The sequence below is a fragment of the Poecilia mexicana genome, unplaced genomic scaffold, assembly GCF_051168715.1.
Source record: "Poecilia mexicana isolate PSO_F unplaced genomic scaffold, ASM5116871v1 scaffold_11, whole genome shotgun sequence".
In the NCBI taxonomy this organism is placed as follows: domain Eukaryota; kingdom Metazoa; phylum Chordata; class Actinopteri; order Cyprinodontiformes; family Poeciliidae; genus Poecilia; species Poecilia mexicana.
The window spans coordinates 20,981,317-20,999,929 of NW_028263380.1; the positions used below are offsets into that span (position 1 = coordinate 20,981,317).

Below are 18,613 nucleotides of genomic sequence, written 5' to 3' on the forward strand. Positions count from 1 at the left end.
TGCTGGAAGACCCAGCCACGACCCATCTTCAGTGCTCTTACTGAGGGAAGGAGGTTGTTGGCCAAAATCTCACGATACATGGCCCCATCCATCCTTCCCACAATATGGTGCAGTCGTCCTGTCCCCTTTGCAGAAAAGCATCCCCAAAGAATGATGTTTCCACCGCCATGCTTCACGGTTGGGATGGTGTTCTTGGGGTTGTACTCATCATTCTTCTTCCTCCAAACATGACGAGTGGAGTTTAAACCAAAAAGTTCTATTTTTGTCTCATCAGACCACATGACCTTCTCCCATTCCTCCTCTGGATCATTCAGATGGTCATTTGCAAACATCAGACGGGCTTTGACATGCGTTGGCTTGAGGAAGGGCACCTTGCGTGCACTGCAGGATTTTAATCCTTGACGGCGTAGAGTGTTACTGATTGTTTTCTTTGAGACTGTGGTCCCAGCTCTACTCAGGTCATTGACCAGGTCCTGCCGTGTAGTTCTGGGCTCATTCCTCACCTTCCTCAAGATCAATGATGCTCCACGAGGTGAGATCTTGCATGGCGCCCCAGACCGAGGGAGATTTTCCGTTATTTTGTATTTCTTCCATTTTCTAATAATTGCACCAACTGTTGTTGCCTTCTCACCAAGCTGCTTGCCTATTGTCCTGTAGCCCATCCCAGCCTTGTGCAGGTCTACAATTTTATCCCTGATGTCCTTACACAGCTCTCTGGTCTTGGGCATTGTGGAGATGCTGGAGTCTGATTGATTGAGTGTGGACAGGTGTCTTTTATACAGGTAAAAAGTTCAAACAGGTGCAGTTAATACAGGTAATGAGTGGAGAACAGGAGGGCTTCTTAAAGAAGAACTAACATGTCTGTGAGAGCCAAAATTCTTACTGGTTGATAGATGATCAAATACTTATTTCACACAATAAAATGGAAATTAATTATTTAAAAATCATACATTGTATTTTTCTGGATTTTTGTTTTAGATTCCATCACTCACAGTTGAAGAGTACCTATGATAAAAAATTACAGTCTTCTACAAGCTTTGCAAGTGGGAAAACCTGAAAAATCAACAGTGTATCAAATACTTGTTCTCCCCACTGTATGAGCATTTTATGAACAACAATAACAGAGAGATATCTCAAAAAGAATTTGAAATTGTCATTAAAGCTGTTCCTCATAGTTTGCTCTGTTTAGCACAAACCAAACATCCAAACGATTTCAACCTTCATGACTCAATTTCAATTGAAGGAACTAATGTAATGAATAAGAAATTTACAATCGGGTTTATTAGAACTCACAAACTTTCTCCACTCCAATAAGAAAACATAGATGGGATTATCTGAGCAAAAGGTTGTGGAGTGCAATATTTTTATTGCTTCATAAATATATAATTACTAATAGGATCAAAGAATTTTAATTCAAGATTCTACAAAGATATTATCCAGTTAAAAATAACATTTGTCGCTTCTCTCCAGATGTCAGCAACAACTGCTGTTTTTGTCAGTGTGAAGGCGAAAGTATTGAACATTTATTGAACACTACAATATTTTGGTCGGGCTTGCAAAAACTCCTTACAGAAAAAATTGGAAAAAATATTGATTTATCAAATTTACATATTGTACTCATCTTTAACAATTCAACTTTTTCTTCAAATGAAATATATATAGTGATATATATATTATAAATAAGGTGGAAACAGAAATACCAAAAATTAAACCTTTGGTGAATTTAGACAAATAACACCAATAAGTCCTCAAAGATGCAATAACTTTTATAAAAATTATTTCTGTGAAAGTATGGTATAAATCCTGGGGGAGGATAAAACATTTTTTTATTTATAAAAAAAAAAAAAAAAATCAACTTCATCTGTGCCAACTAGAAATAACCAATCAGAACCAGGAGGCGGGTCTAACTGTTGTCAATCACCCACAAAGTGGCACTGCTATCCCCTCCTGCAGCTAACGTAGCCTGTTGTGAATGCTAAGGCTAGTTGGCATGGTCACAGGCGACAAAGAAGCTCATTTAGCAGCTTATTCATGAGGATGATTGACAGCACCAAGACTCTCCTCTTGGCTCTAATTGGTTGTTTCTGGTTCGGAGCGGTGCGTTTGTTCAGACAGCAATAGTAGCTCGACTTCTGATTTATCTCAGCAGACTTCAGGATTCTTTCTCTCCAGTCTGTTTAGATCCATAAAAGCTTCAGGTGAGAACAGAACCAACAGAACTCTGGAGAAAATAAACTTTTACATAAACAAAACCAGCAGACAGGCATCAGGTTTCCAAGATTTGTTTTTATTAAGTTTCAGCGAGTCATCTGGTCCCCACACATGCATACATACAGAGTTTAAACGCACACATCCACTCACACACACACAGCTGGAGTGACTCCGATGTTCTGGGTCAACACGGGTCCAACTGGACCTACTCGGCGCCGTGTCCTCCCATCTGCTCGTCTTTGTCCTTCTTCTTATGACCAGAGACGATGTCGTCGATGCGCAGCAACAAAATGGCTGTCTGTTTATCACAGGAGAGAATGGTAAGAGCTCAGAGTAATAAACAGCAGCGGTTCTGATCGGGCTGCGGTTCTGATCGGGCTGCGGCTCTGACCTCCACTGCGGTCTTGTAGGTCTGGGCCTTCACGGCCAGCGGCTCCCAGATGCCGAGAACGGACATGTCAGACAGACAGCCGGTTTCTCCGTCGACGCCCCAACTGACACTGTTCTCCTGGGTGTGTTTGGCCTGAAAAGACACTGCGACCTTTAACCTGCTGAGCTCCACAGGTTTAAAAAGCAGGCAAGATACTGTATGTTCCAGAATATAGGTCAAAGGTTGTTTTTTTTATTTTGGCTGGCCCTGCAACATATTTATGTTTTTCCTCTTCATGATGCATTTTCTGACTGATGCATTAAATATTCATTTATACTGATGGACACAAACTAAGGATTAAACATAATCGTCAACTAATTTAGTAATCGATTAATCGCTAATTGGAGTATACAGACTCAAGAAAGGAAATTTTGCTGGGAAAAAAAAAACATACTCAGAGCAGCAAATAAGCCAAAACTGTACAAAAAATATATATATTTAAGATAACAAAAAAGAAATTTACATGTTTTACCCAATTATTTCAATAATGTATTAATCATGACTAATCACGATTAATCACAATTAATCGTTTCAATTCTAGTTTAAAAAAGTCTCCAGTGGTTAAATGAAAAATCTGCAGAATATGCCTATTTTTAAAATCTGATTATCGTCACAATAATTGATTTTCTCAGCTCTAGGGAGGCCATTATTTTGGACTTTTACCCTCAGCGATGTCAGCACTCTGATGGTGGACGCTCCACAGTTCTGGATCAGGGTTCGGGGGATGACCTCCAGCGCCTGGGCCACGGCGCGGTACGGCCACTGCTCCACACCGGTCAGAGCGCGGGAACGCTCCGTCAGGCGCTTTGACACCGCCATCTCCACAGCGCCACCTCCTGGCAGCAGGAACGGGTCGAGCAGCACGTTGCGGCACACCTGCATGGCGTCCTGCAGGTTCCTCTCCACCTCCTGCAGACCGCACACACGGTTACACACCGAACCAGTCTGCCAGGCTGATATAACAGGTAGAGGGCGCTCTCACCGCCAGGATCTCCTTGCTAGCTCCTCTCAGCAGGATGGTGCAGGCTTTGGGGTCTTTGCACTCTGTGATGAAGGTGAAATACTCATCCCCGATCTTCTTCACCTCAAACAGCCCCGCCTTGAGGCCAATGTCTTGTTCACGCAGCTCATCTGTCCGGCTGACGATGTGAGCGCCACACGCCCTGATGAAGAAAATATTTAAAGGTGATTTATCAATGTTCCTTAAACAGGTTAGGAAAAAGTCTTTGGGCTACACAAAACAGTCGTTACATCTGGTCACGCCCCACAAATTAACGTTTACAATCGCGTGTGAAAATGGTTACAAACAAATATGAGATTATACAAATGTATTACTTTGAAAAGCATCAGTAAAGCCTCCTGCACAAAAAACAAGAATGCAGCAAGTGGTGTCTGAGCATTAAGTCACCAACAAAACACTTGTCTTTTCCAGCAGCCATTGTACAGCAGTAAAACCAGCTGAACAAAAGTGCTAGCACTCAGCTTAGGTTGCTAGGTAACCGGTGGAATTCTGCTGGGGTTGCTAGGCAACGCTGCAGTGCTCAATGAATGCGACTTAACATTTCAAAGGTTTTTGAAACGGGTCGTTTTCCAGTCACCAAAAAACATGAACTCATTACCAAAAACCGCCTTGGTGTTATTTTATTTTTTTAAGCATTTTGTCTGCTTTTAGACACAGTTGAGGCCCAAACAGAAGCATAAAAAATATATATAAATTTTGCATCGTCACATCCACTTCCTTCTCAAAGTTGTCATTTCATCTTTAGCTGCTTTCCATGCTGGAGATCTGATCATCTTATAGACTTCAGACGTGGTGGGAAAGCTGGAAGCACACTGCAGCGTACCTGGCAATGCGGTTGTTGTCAGTCTTCCTCACACGGCGGATGGCGGTGATGTTCGCCTTTACCAGGTAGTGCTGAGCCAGATCTGAGGAAGGAAAAAAAAATGTTAAAATGGCAGAGGAGCAGAAACAAAGCCACATGTTCAGGTGTGATGGGCTTCAGTACCTGAGATGCCTTTCTCAGTGAAGACCAGATCTGGTTTGAGGCGGATGATCTCCTCACAGATCTGCTGGATGTACTCTTCCTCCATCTTTAGGATCCTGGCAAAGTCTTCCTCCTTGGTGATCTCGATGTCAGTCTATGACATGATATGAAATGATTTTCATATGAATAAGTTCAGAAAAAACAGTTTTGAAATGCTTTAGAACCATTTCATTTTGAAATGGTGCGACAGGTTTTTATGTATTTTCACGTATCCGTTACTGATTACAACATGTAGTCAATTTGTTAAAGTTATTGGAGTTTTTTTTTTTTTTTGGGGGGGGGGGGGGTGGAAGAGGGTGAAGCTAAAACAAGATGGTGTTTAAAAAAAAGCAGCTGCATAATAATTAGCTGATTTTCTCCATTTGGCCTTTGGAAAATATGGATTTTTTTTCACTAATGCACTCTACAACAAAATCGAAGCGACAGCCAGGTTACTTTCTTTTTGGTGCAATGATTTTACAAAAACATAGTTTCAAGTAATACTAGAATATGTAACATCAGTCGGGACCGGATTGTTTCGGAAGTCCAATGGAAGTCGACTCTCATCCAAGCCATCAAAGATGAACAATCTGGAAGTGTTCAAAGCTGCACATTTCTTTAGTTGTAGTATTTGGAGAAGTATGTAGAATAATTATCTAGTTAAGCTTTCTTCTCATTAAAACTACTTTTTTATAATTTTAAGACATTGTTCTGGTAAGATTGGATCTTTTTTCTGCCAATATTACAACTATATTTCTGTAATCAAAACTTCTCATAGCTTGTCATTTGTATTAAGTTAATTTATTTTTTCAGAAAAGAGCAAGGGGGAATAAAAAAAATCAATTAAAATGGCTGGTTATAAATGTTTACCTGGCTCTCGCCCTTCTTGTACTCCAGAGAACAGTCGAGCAGGATGATGCGAGGGTTTTTGATCATCCGTCTCATTCTGGGGTGAGTCACGTCTTTGTTGATCATCACGCCCTTCAGCACACAGGAGTCCTCGATGATCCCACCTGGAACCTGAACGCACCACAGGAATTAGAACAAGATGCAGCTTTAAAGCAGCTATAAACAAAATGCAGTTATTCTGAAAATGCTCCTCTAGTGATCTGTTACAGAATATTTAAGGTTAAGTTTTCAAATAAGCACAGAAGTTCAAGTTTAAAATATTTCAGGATTAAATTTAGTCTATATTTAATTTAGCAATTTACTTGAAAACAATCCAATCAGTTCAATTCTCAATTTCAACAGTTAACTGATGTAGCAGCAAGCATGTGGCGACAGTGGAAAGAAACAAGTGTAGTTCAACAGGAAGTAGCCACTTCCATTAATTTGGATTATCATAATAAAGTGTTATATTACTTTACAATGTGGAACATGCCTGCAGTATTTATATTACATAATATACATGGAAAACATTTTTGGGGTTTAATATTATGGTTTTTATGATCATTTGGAGCCAAAACAAATATTCAGATTAACTGTATTTTTAGTAAATTATCATTACAAAAAATAAAAACAAAGACCAATCATTTACAAAAAAAAGAATAATTTTAAGTAACATATTTGATTAATGGCAATGCTCTAGATCATGTTGCAGGTTTATATCTAATGAAGTATTTTTGAATTGAATTTTCTACACCTCCTCTTGTGTTGTTCAGGCTGAGTGAATCCTGGCCGTCTCACCTTCTCCACCTTGGCATACTTCTTGATGTCGATCTCTTTGCGTCCGTTCTCCTCCAGCTCGACGGTCCGAACGGCGTCCAGCGCGATGCTGCAGGCCAGTTCTGACCAGCGGCTCAGAGCTTTGGTGTTGATGGCCGAGTGAACGATCTTCAACATCATGGAGCGATCTGAAGTGTCCACTGGGGTGCTGCAGGAGCAGAGACAGACGGTTGGTGATCTGCTTAAAGGTCGCCTACTATGCTTCCATGAACAGGTTGGCTATGCAAAACATGTTACTTTTTTTTTGCATGAAATCATTCTTAGATAATGAGATTTTAGTCTGGTCAGTTCTGTTTTAGGGCATCTTTTCACTTTCAATCCAAATAAGCTGCTGGCCACACTCCCCAACTCAACGTTTACACTCAAACGTGGAAAAAGCTGGAAAAATATGCTCAATTATACAGCCTTGAAAAGCATTAGTAAAGCCTCCTGCGCAACCAACAAGAATGCAGCAACTTGTTTATGACTGGTAAATAACACACTTGTCTTTTCCAGCAGCCATTGTACAGCTCATACTTAGGCCTGTCATAATAAATTCTGCTGAACAGTAAATTGTCCCAGAAATTATTGTAATAAATTATAATACTGTTGTTTTGAGACCATTTTCAAGTAATATAATTATCATCCAGTTTTTAGTAGAAAGAGATAAAAGAGAAAAAATAATAAATCATACATATGGAAATTATTGAGTTTGTTTTAATTTATCATGTGATTAATTGTTTTATTGCAACAGGTCTACACATACAGATGTAAAAGCAGCTGACCAAATGTTCTGGAAATCTGCTTGGGTTGCTAGGTAATGGGGAGAAATCCACTGGGGTTGCTAGGCAACAGCACAGGAATGTGATTTAAAATTCCACAGGTTTTTGAAACAACTCATTTTCCAGACACCAAAAAACATTAAATTACCAAAAAATTGAAAAAATATTTTAAGCACTTGTTTTTAGAAGCAAGAGAGATAAAATGGCTTTACAAAAATATGAACTTTGCACACCAGGTGCCCCTTTGTCCTACAGCTTTCATTTTATTTTTGGCTGGTTTCCTGCTGGAGTTGTGACTGAGAAAAGCTGGTGTCTACCTGACTTCCTTCAGGGTTTCCAGCATATCCTCCAGAGCCTGCCTGTAGGCACTGATGATCACCGTCGGATGCATCTGCTGCTCCAGAAACTGCTCAGCGACGGCCAACATCTCTCCAGCTGGGACACAAAGAAAAATCATTGATCAAATCAGATCCTTTTTTTTAATTATTATTATTTTAAAGCAATATTCTGTGGATTTAAAAAATCTAAATCCTTACCCAGAATGATGACTGAGGTGGTGCCGTCTCCCACCTCTTCATCCTGCGTGCGGCTGATCTCAATCATGGACTTGGCTGCTGGATGCTGCACCTGAATCTGTTGCCACAGACATGATGTTTGGACGAAAACAAAGACAAACTGCTGTAATATCCATGTTGGACATTTCCAAACTGTCCAAGCTGAGGAAGTCATCAGTGACCCTGACCTCTCTGAGGATGGCGTTGCCGTCATTCGTCATGACGATTCCTCCTGTGGGGTCGAGTAACATCTGGGAGGAAGAACATGGAGGATTACTGACCACTGCAGACAATGGACGTAATGAGGATGTTGTAGCACACTCACCTTCATCATGGCCCGCGGGCCGAGGCATGTTCTGATCACATCTGCAATGGTCTGAAATAAACTGGGCCGTTAGAGACAGAACCACAACCAGAACCGTCATGAAGTTCAGATCTGTAGTGAACAGATTCACCAGCTGCGTTTCCATCACAAATGTAAGCAAAAGTTTGTCAATATTCCACTAATGTCGAAAAAACACAAATTAGCAGTTGCGGTGCTTAGAACACTTAATAGAGAAACAATTCTTTGACATGGTTTCGTTAAGCAAATTTATTTTTGAAATGTCAAACTGCACAGTTACATGGTCAATGGAAACGCAGCTTGTGTCTGACCTTTAAGAAGCAGAATGATGTTTTAGGAGAAATATTTAGTGGAAATCCACAACACTGTGGCTCAAACTGACCTTTGCAGCGTTGATGTTTCCTGTCTGGACTTTACGTCCCGACTCTCTCTTTATGTTCTGATCTGGAGGGGGAAAAAAACAGAGACGTTAATAATACTGCATGATGTGGCATCAGGAAGAAAAAACTTCATTTAAGATTAAAGTGTCATTTAGTTAAGACTTTAACAAGATTTCTGCAGGATTACCAACTCAAATTTAATACTTTTAAAGAAATCAGTTTCTGCTACTAAAACTAGGCATCTACAGTAAGAATCAAAGGTAGTGAAACTCCATTCAATTTGACTAACACACCACTGGCATACAGGATTTGCTTTAAGCAATATTCTGCCAGATATTGCATTCAAGATGTCGTACAATTACAATATTGCTCTGATTACTATAATTTGATATGGTTAATCAATCTTTCTCATCGTCATAAAGTCTTCACAACAATTCTCCAATGCATTTTGGTCACTTAAGTCTAAACCAGGAGAGAAGGATGTCAGTCCTATCCATTTTATTTATAAAGGACATAAAAAAATGTTTTTTTATTGCTGTACAGTGGGGCATATAGAACCAAGACAATAGTAAAATAAAAAGACTAAAAGTAGAATAAAACATACTAAAAATACTACAGAATTATAAAATAGAAAACACACCAATGGTCAGTGAAAGATTGTTGGATTGGCCAGCAGAGTAAAAATGTATTGTGTGAATGATTCTAATAAATATTACAGTTAGCATAAATTATATATTAATTTAATAGTATTTATTGTAGCTTTTCTGTGTTAAATTAAAGCATTCTAATTTGTGCTGTTCTGGTTTCACATTTTTGTGCAAATGGAAACTGCCTGGTACTTATAACATTAAAGTAAAATTCAACCCTGTGTGTCGTTTTTTTCACTTTCTATTTTTTATGACACTAAAATTAAAAAAGTGAAAAATTATACAAATGTACTTCCTGTATTAATGAAATATCTTAAAATAAAAAAACAAAACATCTATTCAGTAACGTAGTTAAAATATTAAACGCTAGTATATCAAAGAAATTATTTTCCTAATAATTTAAAATAGCTTGGTTGCATTAAATACCCAACACAGTCCAATACTGCTTAGACGTTTCCTAAACTAGTCGGGTTTCTTAAATATATTAACTACATGCCAAAAACAAAAATTATAACCGTGTTTAGAACTCAATGTTTAGTACAAATGGATACAAAAACATGTATGTCTGTCAGTTTTCAGCCTTACAGGCACATGATCATGCTGAGTAACGGTGACAGTTAGCGCGATTTAGCTTAGCTTAGCCTAGCATCTCCCTCACGCTTTTCTTCGCCTCTAAGCTAAAGATGCTAACACCGGCTGGGTGGAGACGTTCAGTGTGGTGATGGTCGTGTAGCAGGAGCTAACAATGCTAACTCCAACTGAGGAAGTGATGCGAACAGCATCAGCCTGGTTAGCACATGCTGCTGCTTAGCCGCTTTGTGCTTCAGCCGCTCCGCTCTGAATGTTAACGCTAATAAAATGAGTGGAACCACAACACCAGGCGAACACCATTTCTAACCTAAATAATAAAAACTGAACTTTAGGTGAATTTCAGTACTTACTGAGCACTAAAACCTGCTGGCCGATCATTTTTGACAACGTGCACCGGACAGCAGCCGCCTGGAAGGTTCTGGGAGGTACGGCGAGAGGAAGGGAGGGTCAGAAAGGGTGGACCCGAAATATGGCCAATCAGCGAAGAGAATTAATTTGATTGACACATTAATCCACCAATAGAGTGAATGAAATAAATTTCGCACGCAATCCGCCTTTTAAGGAGAAAATCTGTACGAGACCCCTTACAAATTGTATTAAGCTGTTCTTGTTTCTTAAAATATATACCTTTTAAAATGTTTTTGAAATATTAAAGATATTAACATTATTCTTCACACCTCTACATACACATTCCTGGTAATTTAATTTTTTAAGAATATGTTTATGGGTCTGCAGAGTTAATAAATCAGTTTTTTAGTGTTGAGGGTCATTATTATATGTTGAAGTAAAGGAAATAAAAGGAGAAACAACAATACATGTAACCTACATTAATATTCACATTTAGTAATACAAAAAACTTAAAACAGATTTTAATTTAAAAACTGCACAAGCTCTTATTCAAACAGCCAGATGTGAGTTAACAGTTTATTAAACAGTCCCAGCAAAGATTACAGAGTAAAAAGGCTCAGAGCAGAGTTCAGGATCAGTTTCATCACATCTGTTACTTTGTCATGAACCTTAAAGTCTCTCGTAAAATATAAATAAATACAACAAAGCACCATATACAAATTGTACATGTGATAAATAAATATAGCATTCAGCTTGGGTTAAAATACAAATAAATAAACCCAAAGCATATGTGATGGCTTCATAAATAAATAAATACATAAATAAATCTAGTGAGGCAACATAAGAAATTATTTTGGGCATAAAGAAAGAAATGTGGGCGGACTTGGTTCTGTGGAGCTTCACACTGATTCTGCATCAGGTCCATCAGAGAGACCAGAACTAACTCTGTCCCTTTGTTTCTCACTGACATCGTGATTTATTCTTTCTCGGTTAAGATCGACGGGTAAACAAATGTCACAGTTCCTCCTTAAGCCCGGGCAGCACCAGATTGTGACTCGCCTCTTGTTTCAGGAACTTCAAGAAGTCCTTCAGCTCCCGAGCTCCCTGGGAAAAAAGCAGGAGACGTCATCAAACCTCATGAGACGACCCGCTGGACCTGAGAGAACCGAACCCGGACCGGCTGAGAGTTACCTGGTAGCGAACAGGATCGTCTTTTTTACCCACTGGAGCAAAATAAATGGTTGGAAAGCTGGAAAGAGGGAAAAACAGCATAAAACAAAGATCTGCTGAAAGTTTTCCTACCTCAGTAAACTTCTTAAATCTTTTTCACTTTACAAACACAAACTTTAATGGATTTAATTGGCATTTTATATGATAGAGAAGCAAATTTGTGCACATTTAAACTACAAGCCATGCACTCACAGATGCACTCATAGATGAGAGAAAAAATAAAGACAAATGAAAGAAAGCTGCAAAAAGTCTAATTTAAAGTTGAATCTTTTTACCCCACATGCAAAACTATCCAAGTAAATCACCCTAAAAACATCCACAGTGAAGCCCGGTGACGGCAGAATTATGCTGTGGGACTATTTGTTCAGCAAGGACGCTAGTCAGAGCCAATGGGAGGATATATGGGGATAAATAACAGACAATACTGGAAAAACAGACGAAACAAACAACCAGAGCTGAAAAAATGTGGTAATAAAATTAATTACATCATGTTGGTGTAAAATGACCAGGATAATTTCTATCTTAACAGAAATTGTTATTTTGAGACAAATTTCAACTAATAAAATGATAATGGAAAAATAATGCTTGTTTTCCCTCTCAAAGACGAATACATTTTAATTACGTAAAAAAACATTTTAAACTAGAACTGGAAAACATTTTAAATATCCAAAAGAAAGAACTAGATGTCCAAAAATTATAAATAAAAAATGAATAAAAACCACACACAACAGAAACATTAAATAAAATGGATTATTACGCCCCGGTAAACAGAATTGCCATTTTAAAAAATATGATCAGAATATAAATTATCGAGCTTATTTTAATTTATCATGCCATTAATCAAATAATAGCTTATTGTGACTAATTAATGATAAATAAGCATAAAAATTAGATAAACTTTTGCAAGGAACAAAACCCACGAGTCTGGTTATTTCAGAAAAACGTAAAAAAGCTCCGCTGTAACAGGAAGTGGTGGTAGGAAGTGAAACCTCACCCCTGGACATCGTATCCCAGCGGGACGTCGTTATCGACGGCGTTCATCTTGGCAACGACGACGTTTGGATCAGAATACAGCTGAGAAAACAGAGGAAGATTATCAATGCTGTCATCATATCAGTTGAACAAAGACGCAGTTCGGCCAGAAGAGGTCTTAAAATTATGAGAAAAAAATTTTAACGTTGAATAATTAATTTTTTGTTATATTTTATGTCAGAGTTCTCTTAAAAATGCTTCATTCTCCAAATATTACGACTTTATCCTGGTAATATTAAGACTTTTTTCTTGTAACATCATCATTTGCCTGACCCTTTTATTTATTTGCACCTGAATTCAAACTCCAAATAAATAAAAGCTGCTAAACATGCTTGCCAAACAAGATGGGTGCCCTCAGCCTGATGACATCACTCTGAACTATGGAAACCCAATGATGGAAAAAACCTTGATTTTCCAAATATTAAATCCTCAATAATTCAATCAATTGATTACATTGATTGACTGCCAGCCCTAGTTGGAGGTGTGGAGTTTGTTCCTAATGAAACGATGAGTTTGTTGCAGCTAAATCCGTTCAATGCAATAAAAAACCCAAATCTTGTACCGTTTCTGCCAGCTCCCTGTAAACCGGTTCCAGCTTCTTGCAGTGTGGACACAACGGAGAGTAAAACTGGATCAGAACATCTTTATTTGGATCGTTAACGATGTCATCAAACGACTCGGCAACCACCACCTGCAGAAGACAAGCAGAGGTCAGAGGTCACAGCAGAACCTCCACAGGTCATTCCATCAATCACTTAAAGCACTTCCAGTGTTAAATTAGAATTTAAAGTTCATTGAGTTTTGAGAAAGTTTTCTTGCATTATTCTGCCATTACTTGAAAATGGCCTCAAAACAACAATATTATCGTTTATCGCGATAACGTCTGGGACAATTTATTGTCCAATATCAGGCTCAGGGTCTTTTTTTCTTCACAATCTAACAAAATGTCGAAAAAAGTGGATTTTGTTGCATTTTCCTGCCGAGTGAACGAACACAACCTTACTGTCCATCTCACCTTCACAGGAGCGGCGTTCTTCTCCGGTACCGGTTCTGATCGGATGTAACGCTTCAGACGACCTGCGAAGTAATCCTCCAGGAACCGCTCCAGCGACTGGCCGTCCCTCCTGAAACGCACGCCGCCACGTTCAGTAAGCAGAAGGCGACCCGACGCAGCGGCACGCGGCCCTGGTCGGCCATGTTACCTACGTGAACTCCTCCCTCATGGTGTACTTGTGGCCCAGTTTGGTCCGGATGGTGACGAACGGCAGCTCGCCGCCGTCCGCCGTCCCCAGGCCGTAGTCGTCCTCCAGTTCTGCCTGGAAGTCCCTCTTATTGGCTACTGAGAAGATTAGGCCACGCCCACTGTATTTGGAGGCAACCTTCATCACCCTGGCAACAAGCATGAAGAGGAGAGAGATGAACACTTGTTTCTACAAGACAGACAAACTCATCTTCATTTTGGGCCAAAGTGTTCTTAAAGGGCCGGTTGCGCCAGAATCTATTGACATGTCAATAAGAAGCTGTTTGCTTCAGTATTCAGTGTTTTAACAACATGAAATAACATCCAACATTTTTTCACGCTGATCAGACCAACCAGGATTTATGATTGTTTTCATGGCAAGTTAGAAATATTTGTAAGAGCTGATCAAACCAGGACCCAATAATCGATCAGAGAGAAATCAATCTGTCCAATAATCAATCAATCAATCAATCAATCAATCAATCAATCAATCAATCAGTCCGTCAGTCCGTCCGTCCATAATAGTCAGCTTCACCTGACCAGGTGTTGAATGTTTGTTTTCAGAGATTTAAATATTGATCCCTGAACAGTTGATCTGTCCTTCGCTGATCAAACTAATGAATATCCAAACATGACAGCTCTGATCGTCTGCTGAGCCATAAGTACATGTCCATTTCAAAACTTGACACTGAAATGCTTCAGATGAAGGAATCAAAAACCATTGCTTGTTTGAGCATTAAACACTCTGCAGAAAGACTCTGTAGCCTGCATGCAAACACAGAAACCTATAAATAAACCCGTCTTGTGTGACGGTGTGTCACCTGTTCCTCCAGTAGTTTGACCCCCGGACATTGTGATGGTAGTCCAGGTCGTAGTACGCAGTCAGCAAGTCACGAACTCTGAGGCGGTCTCTGTTCTCCATAGTCATGTGAGGACAGAGGCCATAGCTGTGCACAGAAAAACAGAGAATAAAACCAAGTAAAAAAACAGATTTCCTCTTTTATCTGCAAAGTAGAAAAAGGCCCACATGTTATCTCTGATGAAGCGTCTCAGAGAGCTGATGGTCAGGTAATCGGTGAAGACAACGACGCTGTCCTCGAAGGCGTTGGTCAGTCTGGGAGGCCTGAAGAGCAAAACGCTCCTGGAAAAAACAAGAAAACGGAGCAAAATTATTTAATTCTGCAAATTGTTCTCAAGATGTGTAAATCTGCAAAAACACAAAATCTTACCAAGTATTCCTAGTGTCTAGTGAAAATATCTTTGTACACTTGAAATGAGACCAAACTAACCTATAAGTAACTTTAGAAAAACAGCTTGTTTTATGTAAATACTGCTTTAAAATGTCTTGTTATAGCATACCTGAAAATGGTAGTAGCACAACATTAACATATTTTTATTCAAGTAAAAGCAAACATTAACTATCTTAGAAATTACTCAAGAGTATAAAAGTATTTGGTAAAAAGTCAACTCTAGAAATGATTATCTGATCAAAACGTCAATTATTTAATATTTAAAAACTACATAATCAGATAGACCAAAATACAGCTATGTGGATATTTTGGTATTTTAAAGACCAAAATGAAAATAATTCATTTAAATAACAGTTACATGTGTGTCAAACTCACATTATTTCAATAAAAACTTGTGGAATTTTAACAAAAACTGCCAGTTTGTGTCTGGATTTTCTGGTTAAATCAAATTGTTGTTCTTTGTTCAGTAAATTTACTTATGGTGGGCAGAGAATCCAGAAATTTACTGAAGTAAAAGTAAAAAGTACAGTGTAGTAAAAATACTCCTAGAAGTAATTTTTTTCAGAAATTTTACTCAATTAAATGTAACTGAGTAAATGTAACTAGTTACTACCCAACTCTGACTAAATAATTTATTATTAAATACAACAAGCTCCTAAATCTTCCCAAAAAGTTACTTGTAAGCTAGTAAACTTGAAATAAGACTAAATGAATATATTAGCACTAGAAACTGGGCCAAAGACACTTGGTAAGATGTTGTGTTTTTCAGTGTTGGTGTCTGAAAACTCACTCGGTTTGGGTTTGCTCCTCGGCGACCTGCAGGTCAGTGATGTGAGCAAACCTGAACTGTTCTCTCAACAGACCGGCCGCCTTCAGGAACTCATCCAGACGCGGCGCATCGGTACCTGAGAAAACACCTGGAGAACAAAAACACATGACTATATGAGAGAGCAACAGCGCCCCCAGCTGGACCCAGCCCAAAAGGACAGGCGGCGTCATACCGACGATGCTGGCGTCGTAGTTGTTGACAAAGTTCTGGAGGTCTTCTTTACTCTGCAGGTGGAGCGAGTCTGGACCGGTCTGCTTTGTCATGTAGTGGTAGATCCCACCTGAACAAACATGTCAACATAAATCAGTGTTTTTAACTTTTTTCCCAAAATAACTTTTATTGGGTTTTCAAAAATGCTTCCAATGATACTCACGTTGAAGGAAATGTCAAGGGCAAATAAATTGTCTTTCCTACCAAGCCACTTATTTATGAGATATATAGACAATGTATGAGAAAACTCAACAACAAACAAAACAACAAAGGTTTCTCTATTTTTTCAAGGGTTAGCCCAAATTATCTTACTATTATGTGTTTCAAAGAATACAAACTCAAGTGTGCAGTTCACGCAGAACAAAGAAGTGAAGTTGACAAAGATCATGGATACTTCATTAATCCAGTTAATATTTTTTGGTTTTACTGGTACTCTTAATCTTTTTGCATAAATATATTAATCTATATATTTATCTTATTATTATTAGAACCTTGAAACAAAGTCTGTCTACATCTGTGTCTAAATCCATTGGAGTGATTATTTTTCTGGACATATGATGTCCATCAGGATATAAATCTAGGAAGAACAGCTGGTTTTACACCTGGTGTAGCCTCTAGTTTTTAAATTTTAAATCTGTTTTTCTTGTTTTATGTTTTTACTTGCAGAGCGAGGCCCATCATAGGGAGCAGAGTCCTTCCCAGACCTGAAGATCTTCAGAGTCGGATACCCAGTGACGCCAAAACGACCACAGGTCTCAGAGTTAGCAGTGCAGTCCACCTGGCAGCCAGAGGGAAATGAGTCAAACCTCTATTTTTCTGTTTGTGATGATAACATCAACAGCAACAGCAACAATATTAACAAACCTTTGCTAACTGAACGATTCCTTTCAGCCGACCCGCTGCTTTTTCAAACTCTGGAGCCAGTTTCTTACAGTGGCCACACCTAAGAGACGGGAGGGAAAGAAACCAGACACGAGGAGAGGTAAACAAGTATGGAGTCAACCTTAATTAGAGGTGTGTACCGCTCTCTGTCTATGCCCAAGTCAGACTCTGATCCCACTGAATCCAACGAACTCTAGTATCTACGTTTTGTTTATAAGTGATGGTTGGATGGAGCAGGAGATGGACAGAATGCTGTAATGTTGCCACTAGGTGTGACAGAAAACTGGAGGTCTTGACTCACTGGTGGGTCCGCGTTCTGACCCAGATATCTTCAAAGTGATAAACAGCTTTTCTTTTTGGATCAGTGAAGTGCACAAGAAACAGTAACATTCAGACGTTCACGTACAGACGCAGCTGAAATGAGCTTCGACAACAAGGTGCATCTTCTACTGCATTTAAAGAAGTCAGTAGATGGGGGAGCATTTTACTTTGGAGGATTTTCAGAAATTTACCCCTGGAACAAGATCAGAACCTCATGCAGGATGGATGGACTGGAAATGGATGGATGGATGGACTGAAGATGATTGGTTGGTTGGTTTGTTGCATGGGTGGATGGATGGATGGGCTGAAGTGGTTGGGTGAATGGATAGATGGACTGAATAGAGAGGGATGGATGAATGGTTGAATGGACAGATAGACGGGTGGATAGACTGAATGATTGATGGAAGCCGGATAGATGAATGAAACAAAATAACTAGTACCTGACAGCTTTATAAAAAACGTTTAATATCTGCCCCAAACCGCAATAGGCATTTAGCATGGATGTTTAGTTTCAAAACCTAGTCATAATATTCTTGTAGCTAGATAGTAGTTAGAGAATTTAATCTCTATGTATGTAACTTTAAAATCCAGATAATCTGAAGTGGAATTAATGAGAAAATCCCAGGAACCTACAGCGGCATACGAAACAAATCAAACCCACTGACTATTTGTCCGGAGCTCGGAGAAACGGTTACCATGGAGCGTAGAACTTCACCAGCATGGTCTCGTGCTCCGTTGCCAGGTAGTCGAAGTCCGCGTCCCCGAGCTCGAGCACGTCTCTGCGCGCGCACAGGGCGGTTGGACAAAGAGACACCAGCGCCAGCGAGACAGCGGACAGGACAGGGATAACGGGCATCATGAGGAAGACAGAGCGGGACCGAAATGTGACGGGAAAATTAAATAAACACGAAGGAAATTGAGCCGTCACTGAGCGGGGAAGACTGTCGCTACATTTAGCGTCAAGCTACCTCAAAATACAGACATTTCCGGTCACACCTAGCAAAATAATAGTTGACGGTTTAACAATGATTTCTTATTTTTATCTCTCGACGCCATCTCTTTAAAAAGAGGTACCCGTTACTCTCAACATTTGCACTAATTTAACATAAAATGATTCCAAATAATACTCTTTAATTTTCAAATCAAAGTAACGGCTTTTAATTTGAAGTATGAATGGCTTTCGATAGTTTCTTCTGTAACATGCCAATAAATATACAACTGCCAAATAAAAGGCGGGACATACGGAGAGAAATTCTAAAATCTCTTTTCTGATTGGTCCTACGACATGCAAGCGATGTGATGTAAGCACGCCATTGGTCAAACAGAACACCAATTTTAAAGGTACAGACCTTCACTTTTTATGAACAAAATCTAGAATATATTACCCCCTAATTATATTAAGTATGCATAGATAATTATATTAATAACCAAATACATTTATTTAGTATTGGGTAGAATTTCTTTTAAACATTGGGAAAGACGAATTTGTAAAATAAATGTACTAATAAATGTCCCATTAAATATTCTTTTTAAATGATGAAATTAAATAAACAATTAAAAGGCAGTTGGCAAACCCCTGCTGTAGCATCTGCAAAAGGTCTCTTA

The 18,613-nt window shown here is 39.1% G+C and overlaps 2 protein-coding genes across 2 annotated transcripts; both read right to left on the minus strand.

The window, feature by feature from the left end:
* Positions 1–2,266: 2,266 nt before the first annotated feature.
* cct3 (chaperonin containing TCP1, subunit 3 (gamma)) lies at positions 2,267–10,114 on the minus strand. The gene is made up of 14 exons (XM_014984208.2): positions 10,017–10,114; positions 8,431–8,492; positions 8,031–8,081; positions 7,894–7,956; positions 7,688–7,784; positions 7,469–7,586; positions 6,352–6,538; positions 5,536–5,685; positions 4,648–4,780; positions 4,486–4,567; positions 3,624–3,804; positions 3,305–3,550; positions 2,603–2,734; positions 2,267–2,509 (listed from the first exon to the last, which is right to left on the minus strand). The coding sequence occupies exons 1-14, from the start codon at positions 10,042–10,044 to the stop codon at positions 2,417–2,419; spliced, it is 1,623 nt and encodes a 540-aa protein (XP_014839694.1). The 5' UTR covers positions 10,045–10,114; the 3' UTR covers positions 2,267–2,416.
* Positions 10,115–10,576: 462 nt separating this feature from the next.
* Positions 10,577–18,571, minus strand: LOC106916137 (protein disulfide-isomerase A3-like). The gene is made up of 13 exons (XM_014984214.2): positions 17,704–18,571; positions 16,670–16,748; positions 16,466–16,583; positions 15,768–15,875; positions 15,557–15,683; positions 14,544–14,657; positions 14,338–14,463; positions 13,483–13,665; positions 13,292–13,400; positions 12,839–12,967; positions 12,239–12,318; positions 11,206–11,263; positions 10,577–11,118 (listed from the first exon to the last, which is right to left on the minus strand). Exons 1-13 carry the CDS (start codon positions 17,865–17,867, stop codon positions 11,029–11,031), a joined length of 1,485 nt encoding a protein of 494 aa, XP_014839700.2. The 5' UTR covers positions 17,868–18,571; the 3' UTR covers positions 10,577–11,028.
* Between the last annotated feature and the right edge of the window lie 42 nt (positions 18,572–18,613).

Bases quoted from the DNA above. Each gene is read 5' to 3' on its own strand.
- cct3 (XM_014984208.2), bottom strand. From the start codon at position 10,044: ATGATCGGCCAGCAGGTTTTAGTGCTCA. The intron at 8,493-10,016 runs GTAAGTACTGAA...TTCCCCCTCCAG, and splicing joins CCAGCAGGTTTTAGTGCTCA to ATCAGAACATAAAGAGAGAG. The intron at 5,686-6,351 runs GTGAGACGGCCA...TGGTGCGTTCAG, and splicing joins AGTATGCCAAGGTGGAGAAG to GTTCCAGGTGGGATCATCGA.
- LOC106916137 (XM_014984214.2), bottom strand. From the start codon at position 17,867: ATGATGCCCGTTATCCCTGTCCTGTCCGCTGTCTCGCTGGCGCTGGTG. The intron at 13,666-14,337 runs GTGACACACCGT...GCTTGTTGCCAG, and splicing joins TCAAACTACTGGAGGAACAG to GGTGATGAAGGTTGCCTCCA. The intron at 12,319-12,838 runs GTACAAGATTTG...CTGTTTTCTCAG, and splicing joins ACAGGGAGCTGGCAGAAACG to CTGTATTCTGATCCAAACGT.